This window comes from Poecilia latipinna, unplaced genomic scaffold (genome assembly GCF_001443285.1).
Source record: "Poecilia latipinna isolate Pla-1442-1.1 unplaced genomic scaffold, P_latipinna-1.0 Scaffold1550, whole genome shotgun sequence".
Classification (NCBI taxonomy): domain Eukaryota; kingdom Metazoa; phylum Chordata; class Actinopteri; order Cyprinodontiformes; family Poeciliidae; genus Poecilia; species Poecilia latipinna.
In genome coordinates this window covers 1,967-14,135 of record NW_015114166.1, presented here as the reverse complement: position 1 = coordinate 14,135, position 12,169 = coordinate 1,967, and the positions used below count along the sequence as shown (strand labels likewise).

Below are 12,169 nucleotides of genomic sequence, written 5' to 3'. Positions count from 1 at the left end.
CCAGTCAATCACTGTAAGATGGGAGATACAATTGAAACTGCTCATCATTCATAAGCTGGAATCAATAAACCTTCAAGAAAAATGTAATTGTTGAAACTGGTTTTTTTTTTTTTTTTTGGTGTGTGACAAATAATTGAAAATAAAAAGGCAGCACAAAATGGCAAGTGATAAAACATATGGGTTTACCAGATGTTTTATGTTTTTATGTCTGGATAATAACGTATGATAATTGTTAAATTATATTGATTCCCCAGTCCAACAGATACTTATTCCTTTCCCAGTTTATAAATCACTTCCTCTGAAATATCACGTGAAATCAGAGAAATCAGATCTCCCTCCTACTCGCGACAGTTACAAACAATACCTAATATAACATTATAATATGTAGCCTAAGCATACATTATTTGAACTTGAAACTTCAGTGTTTTCATGAAACTGTAAGCCATTAAATATTTTAGTTTGAAGACCTCCTCACTAAAATATTTAAAATGCAGTTCTCATTCACGTCAACTACATGTTTTTTAATTGAACATCACCAGCATAATCTTAATGTGTTTCATATATTTTTTTAAAATCTCAAAACTACTAAGTTGAATGTCGAAATTATGACTTTGTATCTCATAATTTTGATCAATCAATCAATCAATCAATCAATCAATCAATCAATCAATCAATCAATCAATCAATCAATCAATCAATCTTTATTCCAGTCACAAAAAGGTCCATAGTAAAAAAAAAGGTAAAAAACAAACAAAATAAAAGAAAAATAAAAAAATAAACATGACATATTATTCACTGAGTCACAAATAAATGATGATTCCACAGTCTTGAATACTTATCAATTATGACTTTATCTCATACTTTGTATCTTATGAGTCTGAAAGAGTGAATGATGTTCATATGAACGAGCAATGCAGGAGTACAAAGGAGCAAAGTAAGATTGTATAAGTAATTTTCTTTAAAATAAATAAATTAAAATTATGTGAGAAATGACACCGAGATTCATAGCGGAGTTATCAACCTGAAGAGACGGGATAAATTACCTGTTTTCAAAATAAGGGTTTCAGGCCACAGACGCTGCGTTGCGCATTTCCGTCGCCATAACGTCACTTCTGGACGTCAATATGCGGCTCGGTGCGGCGCTGGGAAACAGTCCCTGAAATGATGGAAACTAAGTAACCAGCGAAGCCTTTCCTTCAGCGAAGAGCCTCCGCTGTTTTACCTCCAGGGAAACGCTACAACCGCGTCGATAAAGAAGGAGCCCCCGCAGACTGACAGCTCCCTGGGTGGTTATCCCCCGAAGCGGCTGACCGCCTGCCTCAAGCAGCCATCTTTTGTGAGAGAATGTACGGGGCGACGCGGTGGGCCTGCTCGGGCTCCTGCTCTGGTCCCGGCCGGAGCTTGTTGATGCTCACAACCGCGCTGCTGCTCTCGGCCGTCGTGCTGCTCTCCGGGCTGCCGGGTTTCACCGAGGCGAAGGAATGCGACAAACCGTGTATGAACGGACAGTGTAACACCGCTACGGGCAGCTGTGTGTGTTTCTCCGGCTGGGTTGGGGACCAATGCCAGCACTGCGGAGGGCGATTCAGGTACACCGAGCACAGCAAACCGCTGGTTCCATCACTGGGACCGGTTCAGGTGGTTTGATCTGCGTTAGAAATAGCACAACACTTTACTACTACTACTACTACAGCTTCTGTCACTATAACACAGGGACTAATGTGAAATGAGAGAAAATTAGTTTAAAAGTAACTTTGTCTGGACACAATTTAGCACATCAACAAGGCTCTCCGCTGAATATTGTCCTCTTTAAGTCTAAATCAAAATTTCTTTGATAAGTATTTATGTAGGCTGTTAATTCAACGTACTAAAAATAGCAAAACGTTAGACTATCACAACCACAAACGTCAAGAGTATGTTTTTAAGCTTTTATGTGACAGAACGAGATAAACCTATGAAGTGCAAAGAAACTGTAAGAACATCAGTTTTTTTTTTTTTTTTACATAAAAATCAGGGGGACTAACGTGACATCTGTACATCTGCACAGTCATCTTTCACTGGAGTTGCAGCTGCACATCTTTTGGGTGAAGTAATGCTAATGTGTCTATCCACACATTAGCATTTTTGTCAGTTCCTCTTTGCACAACAGCTCAAGCTCAGTCTGGATGAAGAAAGTCTGAACATCAGTTTTCAAGCATCCAAGCTCTTCTTTACAAGTCTGGTTATATGTCTGAAGTCTCTTACTTTCTGTAAGACTTTTTGCTCTTTATTTGGCTTAATTTGTCTTTCCATCAACTCCCAATTCATTGCATGATGCTTTCATCTCCAAGAAGCACTGCTGCGCTGATTAAAGCGCTCCTTTTGCAAAAGGCAAAAATTTAAAATTTTTATTAGTTGTGCAAAGCTGATGGAGATCTTCCCTAAGAGATGGGCAGCTGTATCAGCAGAGAAAGATGAGTCTAGAAAGCACCTCATTATGCCGCCTCATTAAGACTAAATCTATACACAAAAAATGTTTGTAAACGATTTCCCTTTGTTCTTTAAAATTATTTGATTAAGTCAGGTTATTACTCGGACTGTCACATAACATTTTAAAAAGATGCGTTGAAGTTTGGCTTTGTAACATTATATGTAAAAAAAATAAAAGTTGAGAAACTTTTTCAAGGCACTGATGTGACTTCTTCCAATTTCCATCTGAAGAAAGTTGGAGGGAAAAATAAGTATGCTCAGAATACCTCCAGGCACAAACATAATACTTAAAAGGCTTTACATTAAAGGGAGTGAGCGTATTAGGCCTGTCATGGTAACAGATGGGCGATAAATTGAATTTATTGCGATAAACGATGATATTGTTGAAGTCATATAACGGTAATGGTATAATAATGCAAGTACACCCTCTTGATGATCAATAAACTTTAATTTCTGACAAACATTTAACATTTGGATATTTAAGACATGTTAAATATCCTAAATGAATAAGTGCATCTTGGAGTTTCTGTAAACAAAATTGCCCTAAAAAAAACAACAACAAGTTGAGACCAAAACACCAGACTGGAGCCTTTTGTCGTCCAGTTTTTTGGTAGAAAGAAAAACAATTTCACAAATGGAAACGACCTTGCTTGTTCTGACATCATCATGCGATTAATTGATTTATTGCGTCAGGCTAATACGCGTTCTGTTTCCCGCGAGCGTAAGTCGAGGTTGGACAATATTTACTTGACGATAAAGCCTTTGAGCTGTGTGGAAACAGCTGCGAGTTACAGTTCATAATGTGGTCGTAAACACAGGAAACGCTCACAAACTGTCCCCAGTGTAGGATGTGGAACACAGCAGCTCCATGTTGACGTCCTCTCATGTCGTCGTGGTAGAGCAGAGCGGAGTTAACTTTCCTTTGGGATCACTAAAGGTTTTTAAAATTAAAAACAACCTTTTATTGTCCCAATAAGGGGAAATCAGGTGTAAAGGCAGCATCAGATATAATAATTCACACAAAAAAGTTGTAAAAGTGTTAAAAACAATGTATGTAAAAACCCACATTAAAAATAACAAATCATAATGTACTGTACAAGACTGTAAGAGAAAATACTGAGCAGTTCTTAGAAAAAAATCAGACTCATGATCCAAGGAATGTCGGTTCACTTTCCCACCAAAAATTTACATGATATTCATGTTTATTGAGCATTTAAAAAAACAGTCTTATTTACAATACAGTATATACCAGTGGAGAAAAACAGAAGTGGAAATTTCATTAAAATTGAGTAAAAATGTAATGTACCACACCATGCATTTCTACTTTGATATTAAATAAATTTCTAAAAAATAAAAAAATATAAAACGGTGCAAATGATTGTGCAAGGATGCAAACACATTGATTTTATTTTATTTATTTTTTATTTAAGAGCAGTAAAAAATACATTATGGTTTCACTGAGATGGGAAAAAAATAATAATAATCTGCATCACTTGATGACAGCTTCATTCATATTACTGACTGCTTTGGACAGCATTGTGCCTCTCTGAACATCATCCCACCGATTCCACACAAACGAGCAGCAGAGTAAGAGATCAGCTCTTCCCCTCGTTTACTTTCTCCGGACCCTGAACTGAGTCGAACATGGAAGCCAGTCTTCCTGATTTTGCAGCGAGTTAGCGCGTCTTCACCGGCTAAGTGGCGATTCAGCATAGGCGCCATCTTCCTCAGGTTTAATTTGCTACCTCGTGTCATGCTGCCTCAGCACATTGCCAGCCGGTTAGGCTGTAAAGTTGAACCCGTGTAAGCCATGCCATGTTGTGCTGTGTGTGGCTCAGCAGTTGGATGGCGAAAAGGAAGCCCAGCCAGTTGTTGAGGGTCGGTGCTGACTGGACGGAGCGGTTTGCCTTTGGTGATGCTTACACAAAGAAAAATAATAATAAAAAGAAAAGAAACATGGCTGAAACTCTACATGCTCAAGGCCACCAGCAAGAGGGGTTTGGTAAACCACAATCTTAGATCCGTGGCCCTTTTTTAACAGAATTTTCTCACTTATCATCTGACTGCATAATCGTATTTACCAGTTTATAATGTCTGGTATCCGTGAAGCGCTGGTCTGCCAAAAACCGATTCAGATTTGTCGCTCTGAACTCTAAAAGGCAACAGAATAGTTTCAATGTCTTATTTTGCGTGCTAATTAAAATTTACAACCCAAAAAGACATTGGTATTTTTCATAACAATCAAAGGTCGAGAGTAGATTTGAAGCAAACTAAAGAAATAAAGCTGTCTCTAACTGTGTCGTTGAAAGCTGTGATAAAATTCCACAGGTTACGATGCAAACATAACCTTATTGTTAATCTGTACTAACAAACCCAGCGGGAAAAATAAAAAAAATGTCGCAGCATAATTCCCTTTGTTTATCTACAAGCAGGGCTGGTTCATATAGGCCAAAAATAAAATCTCAAATTTTGTCATTCCAGGTCTGACTTCCTATTTACAAGAGACAGAAAATATTTTTAAAATTGTCTTTTGTCTCAGTCAGTGCCATTGTGAGTTGTACAATGGCAAATATTGGTTTAATTAAGAGAGAATAATGCATTAAAATTAAGTGAAAAAAGTTGTTTGAGATTAAAAAACTATAAACTTGGAGATCTGACGTGACCAACTTTCTCCATGTGGTTCTTTCAGAACAGGCTCAGTTGTTTTCACAATCGTTTCAAAGTGTTGCTACTGATAGTAATTTAATACTGAGGTGTTAAAAGATTAAGTATTTCTCTATCTGTAAAACTGACAGCAAAGTATATCACAAGTTTCTCAACATTCCTCGTTTAATTTTTTTATTTTTTGTTCTCATTAAAATTACTACTTCATTCTCCTAATATTACGATGTTATTCTGGTCCTATGGAGATTTTATTCTCATAATATTCAGATTTTATTGTTGTACAAATTCATTCTTGTGTCAATATGACTATCATTTTAATATTCTGACTTTAATCTTGTAATTAAAAATAAGAGAAATCTCGACTTGGCCCTAATGTTCTGGCAGAGTTGACCTGAATCAAAAGTCTAAATAAATAGAAGCTGTAAAACATGCTTATCAAACAAGATGATAGACCAAAAATCGGATTAAGCTATAAAATCGATTTTATTATTTATAGATACAAAGTTTATACAGCAGTCTAATATTGCTTTTCTGTAACGGTCCACCATACATTTCATGTAAATTAGCACCAGTGGTTACATTAATGTTTGGAGAGAGCAGTTGGTATTATGCAGCTCTGCAGTTAAATAATTTCACTTTTATCTCACTGAGTTCCATGTATGGTTTAATAGCACTTCTGGTGGTTTGTGTTAATGCTAAACTAGAGGGTTACCTACAACTTGTACATCCTCTGTTTTTAAACTTGCTCCTCTAGTTCCTCTACATCTGCAGGGTTTCCCACAAATGTCCCTAATTCATCATAAACTTTGAGATAGACTCTTTAAAAGATAAAACAGAGCAATGATGTTAAGGTCTTTCTCTCGCTTTGGCAGTCTTTAAAAAAAAAAACAGCTGACCTTTTGATTGTCGAATAATTCTTACATTTCTGTGCTTCCTCGCTTAATTTTTAAAGACCTCGATTAAATTCAGTAGCTTTATCACTCAGTTTAATCATCCGCACTGAAGAGTGTTACTAGCACCTCTTAGTTTAGGTACAGACATTCATTGATCTGAAAAAAGATTGGCTCCCTCCCCGCCCCCAATCTCCTGAACAGCCAATCACCGATTAGGATTGGTCAGTTCCAATCGTCAGGTCATTTTTCCAAGGCCCTTAAAATGTCCAGTTTTCGAAAAAAAAAAAAAAAAAATAATAATAATAATGGGCCTGAGCGACTTAATATGAAAATCTGAACTTGATGCTCTATGGCTCTGAAATCAGATTTTGAACTTTCTGTTTCTAAAACCTTTGTTTGTGCTTTGTAGGGAAAAATCAATGAAAATTCCCCTTCACTCCTGTTCAGAAACTTTTAGTTCTTCCTACCCACTAAAGTGTTGATATTGTGACCGAATTCCCAATAAGAACCTAGAAATGCACGGCACACACTCCCCAATGGAAAGTCTATCAGATTAAGTCAGCCAATTCATTTGGTACAAGCCACATTTGCAGTCCATGTTCATTATATACCTATTTTAGTTAGGCTAATTATCTCCAAGTGGAAGGGTAAACTCTGTATTTTTTTTCCCCACTATGTGTTTTATCAGTGGCATTGATTTAAAAACTGGTGGTTTTTCAGAGGGGAGCCTGCTGTCTGGCTGTATTTAGCATACAGACAATGCTACCATACAAAGCTCAGGAACCCAGACTCATGGAATACATTTTTGCTGCTTTAGATGGTTTCCTGTGTTACTTTTATTAGTTTTTACTCCAAGTTGTAGCCATAATTATTGCTTGTAATGCTGATACCCAAAGGCTGAACAAATTAAATTATAAATTGTAGCAACAGATGTCGGCTCTGTCCTTCTTGGTTGGAGCCAAAAAGCACTCCCAAGGGCAAACCATGACATTTTTATTAGTACGAGAAGGTTTTGTATAGAGTACTCCGTTTAGACGGATTGAGGTCTTGAGTCGCTATTCTTTTGCAGACAGACAGATTTGTGAATAAGGTCCTTGTCTGTGCAACATAGAGCCAGTGTAAGCCTCTGACGTGTGTTCTCTTACGGACACTATCTCTGATTCTTTGGCTTTCTAATGTAATTAATGTGAAACTGTGTACCAGCGCGATGAGCTGAAAGAGTTTTGCGTTTGTAGCATTTATGAAAATGTTGTTTTTTTGCAAGGCACTTCAAAGAAACAAAGTTTCAGGGTGCCTGGTTGAGGTTCTAATCTGCTATATGTATGCTAACGATGGGTTTCATGGTTGACTTTGTTAGGGGCGGAACATACAGCTAGAAACCTACCGACACAACCTGTCTTTGCCGTCACTGTTACAGGTTTATAAAATAAACCTATTTAAAATAAATAAACAAACGATGCTTAGCCTGCCAGGTAAATCCTTGCGGCCCGCCAGGCTTATAATACACAAACGGAAACTGATGTGTTGGCATGCTAACTTTTTGAACTTAGAAAAATGCAACGCTTATCATAATGTATTCTAACATCAGGGAATTATTAAATATTGTGACAAAAAGAGAACACTTTAGCATTATCCTTAATGCAAACTGTGATCACCTATTGGATTGCTATATTTCTCTGCTGTCAGTTAGCACAGATAGGCTAGCATTAGCCTTGGATATGCTAGCATTAGCCTCGGTTATGCTGAGGCTGGTCATTTGCGATTCGTATTTTCTTTCCAGAAAATATTATCAAGAAAAAAACGGTTGGCATACAATATCTGTAAGTTGCACCAATGTGTTTATTTGTATTTTTTTTGACAGTTTTCTGTAATCTAACTTCACATCAAGCTCAAACATTCTGTATTATATATAGCTGAACTTGACATCCGATTGAAACTTCAGATACGGCAGATGATAAATCAGATCAGAAACCACCTTCTGGTTTCTGATCATTTGATAATCCTATCAAATGCTTCAGTTTCATTTTCGGTCCCAAACTAATTGAAGTTTTGAACATTCCAGGCAAAACCAAATGAAATGATTGAATTTCCAAACTCTGATTAAATTTTAGTTGTGAATGGTATGAAAAGATGAGATCGTTTCCAAATAAATAAAGTTACACTAAAATGTTTCTAATTAGCAGAAATCTTTAGAAGCTTGGCTTTTATAATTCTGAACCTTCATACGATGGTTTGTAAGAACTGCATTTAACATCTGGCATCAAAATTTCAGCGTGGCCGTAATACGGAGGTTTTAAATTTGTCTAAGATTTTAACCTCATGTGTTAGTTTGATTAAGATGCTTCAAATATTTTGCAAAAAGCCAATGCTGAGTTAGAGATAATGACATCTGAAAATTGTGCTTTCTCAACTTATTAATCTAAAACAACTGGATCTTAAACTGCTAGTCTAAATAAATTCATTTCACTAATAATTAACCATGGATTACAGTTCTAGCTTGTAGCTTACTATGCAGTCTGCCTCTCTATTCCCATCCAGAGCAGTACATGATGTATTGGTTAGCTGACTCAGTTAAAGTTAAGTGGGTCAGCCAAAGCTGATGAGTCGACAAACAGTTTAATTGCTGTCATATCAGATTTTGTGTACCGATTACAATTGTGGTTGTTTTGTTTTATTGATGTAAAGTGAAAGCAGATAAAACAGGTTTCATAATTTTTTTTCTGGTTAGCTTTAGTACTTATCAAAATCATAATGTTCATTGAACGTTTTTAGATTTTTTTTTTCTTTCTTTTATTTAGTCGTGCAGTGCACAGCTAAATTCTTCCCTATTTCCTTGACTTTGGGAAATCAGCAATTGGACGATACTTGTCTGAGCAACCAGTCTCATTTACTGTCGCACAGGTCTGAAAATCAGCCACGGTCCACTTCTGTTGACAAGAAAAATCGGTTTCTGACCGAAATCAGAATTGGCAGGTCAGGCCTGAAAACTCCAACTGGTGCACCCCTATTATTTTTCATGATAAACGTAAATTGATTTTAATTTGGTTTTATGGATGTAAAATTTACGTCAAATGGTAAAAGAAGCTTCATGGATTGATAGACCAAAGGAGAAAGTTCAAACCATCTGACAAAAGCAAATGAAGTGGATTAGCAGCGTCTGCTAGCAACTGATGGCATCATCCAGTATTGTATAAATTCCCCAATATTTACTGGGTACAGTCCTTTTAATGTATCAAAATGTGGAGAAGGTAGACTGGAACGGCATGTATTGTTGAGCAATCTGTGTCAGTAGAGATTGTGTTTTTTAAAATAAGTGACAAGAACAGTGTTAAAGAAGCTGTGTGCTTGCTGCTGGGTGGCACATTGGGATCAGGAGTGTCTGAAGCCGCTTTTTGTTTGAAGGAGCTCAGCTTGTCTGCGAGCTGGGAGTCCCTGTATGCCCCTGAGAGCTGTGATTACCGGCTAACCGCTGAACTGATACTCACATCTTTACCTGCTCTCTCAAAGCAGTTGGTAAGCTGTGAACCTGTGATACCAACTCAAGCCTTCAGCAGGATTTTGTTCTCTCTGCCTTCATTTAAGATTTATTTTCTTATGTGTGATCATTTCCATTTGGACAACAGCTGAAATTTTGAGAAACATTAGGAAATCACTTTTGCGTGTTTTCCTTGTTCTGAGTGAATGATTATTATTTTTGGAAACACAGTTTCAATAATCCATTTTAATTGTTTTTATTTTGGAGATTTAAGATGTTTTCCAGTTACAGTGTTAGATGTTCTTTAAATCTTTTCTTATTTTTTGATTGGGTGTACTTACACTAATGAGCCATTATTATAATCACTAACTGAAAATGACCTCAAAATGACAATATTATCGTTTATTGCAATAATTTCTGGGACGCCTGACTAAGTTTATTATGGTGACAGGCCTTCTTATAAGTACTGCAGATACTACAACCACAAAAAAGGAGAAAATTCAGAGAAAAAACCCCCAAAATTCTGATTAATCTCATAAAATTTCTGAGATTTTCTTGGAATTCAACTCCTCCTTTTTTTAAGATTACATCTACAATGTTTGTCACAAGATACAGCATGGTAGCCTGTAGTGCAGTGCTGTCATATGTTTGGCATTCTCTTAAAAACACCCTTGCCAATGGACTTTGAGCCTCCCAACCTAAACAACTGCCTGCTACTGTTGACCTGTCCCTTTGTGGCCTTAGGAAACCTTTCACAAACAAGAGGTTGCAGTGCACTTGTTGCCTAGATATGAATAAAGTAATCTTTCACCACACATGGCTAGAACTATCAAAGTTTCTTTGGTTTCCAGAAGCATATCCTCTAAATCTTGCAAGATCTGTCAGAATAACATCTGGTTTCTGAGGTTTCTTGAGGCTGGAGGTGTAATCTTTGGGCCGAGTCACTCCGTTCGGCAGTCGATGTGTGTTCTCGGCTCGGCCGTCTCTGCAGACTTTAAGGTGAGACTGTTGTGGAAAACAACGGTCTGGGGCGCGTCGGCGGGCTCGCTGTCGTTAATGATTACGCTCTCTCGCTCCCCAGAGTGGGCGAGCTTCCCTCTGCTGGCAACAACAGACCGTACTGTACAATTACCAGCGTTTGTGTCATGGCCTCCTGTAATTTGCCGTGAGGTTTAATCATCTTTACTCACTCTGTGGCTCACTCATCCACTACCTGAAGTGACGTGTGGCAGCAGAAGTTGGTGTTTACCTGAACTCACTAATCTGCTGGCCAACTCTTGTGCAACAGTGCAAAGTTTGTTTGGTTTTCTTTTTTGGTTTGTTTTGAGGTTTTTTAATGCTGTAATGTGACACGATATGCACAATTGTTGAAATGTGGAACTATTTGTAGCTTTTGGTTATACATTTTTCTTATTATACAATTTTATTACTTTTAGTATCATATAAAATGGACATTGTTGAGCTTTACATCATATTAAGTTATCCCCTCATTAAAAAAACATACCTGAATGTTGCCTTGATTCTTTTGTCCATGTTTGAGAAGTTCTTTAATTTCCATGGCAACCATTCAGCTTTGCAAAACACCTGGGTGGTTCTAGCTCCGCCTTCAAGACGTAGCTCCTCCTCTGAGCTGAGCTTTTGGCCCTCCCCCGCTTGTCTCCTTCAGACTAGCCAGCAGCAATTAGCAAACACCTGGTGGGACTGCACATCTGCTGAGCTGATTATGGGAGCTACTTCTCAGTGCAACGTTGGTAAAAATGTTGTTTAAGAGTTAATAGAGGAGCCATGTTGTGATGACTTCCTGAAGGTGGAGCTTCAGAAAGAGCAGGAGCTTCTTAAAGAGACAGAGGCCCAATTTTAAGGTGCTAAATTACAAAGTCACATTTGTTTTAAGTCATATTTGATATACACAGCATATTCATAACAACTTTAGTAATGTGGTCGATTGTACTACAAAATGCATTATACTGTCTCTATAAAGTAGTTTAATTCATGCAGTATTTTTTTTGTTTTTTAATTCTTAGAGGTTTTACCTTCTGACCCACTTCCAAGTGGCATGGATAAAACTAAACGCGTACACAAATTAATGAAAATAAATTCATTAATCAAAAATAAATACATAAGAAAACTGGAAAAAGTGGAGGGAAAAAAAACCTAGTAAGCCGCAGTTGGTCAAACAACTCGTATACATAAACTTTGATCAGGTTTTTATTTTATTTATTTTTATTTTAAAAGTCTATTTATGGATTTAAATGTATTCTTTTTTTCTGTCTCATTTCTCCTCCAGGCTCACAGGACCGTCCGGTTACCTGACTGACGGCCCAGGAAACTATCAGTACAAGACCAAGTGTACCTGGCTTATCGAGGGACAGTAAGTACAGTGCAAACTCACCATCATTAGGCCAGCAGCCACAGTGCCTAAATAAAATACTCGTATCATTTTAACTTTTTTTTTTGACTTTTTAAAAAAAAAAAAAATTTAATTTGTATTTAAATTTTTTATTTGGAAAGGCAAGTTACAATTACATTGTACATTTCAGCTTCCACCACAGCAGAAGTATGAGAAGGAATAACACAAGCCAATCCAGGGTTTTTGTGTAATAACAAAACATCCAAAACAGAAGAGTGAGCGAGGGGTTGGAGGGGTTTTTTGCCACAGGAAATGATA

At 37.2% G+C, this 12,169-nt stretch overlaps 1 protein-coding gene across 1 annotated transcript; it reads left to right on the top strand.

The window, feature by feature from the left end:
- Positions 1 to 1,089: 1,089 nt before the first annotated feature.
- LOC106963565 (attractin-like) lies at positions 1,090 to 11,872 on the top strand (the record flags this gene model as incomplete). Its single annotated transcript, XM_015058553.1, has 2 exons — positions 1,090 to 1,589; positions 11,789 to 11,872. Coding segments are annotated over exons 1-2 (329 nt in total), but the record flags the coding sequence as incomplete, so codon positions are not given.
- Positions 11,873 to 12,169: the final 297 nt, after the last annotated feature.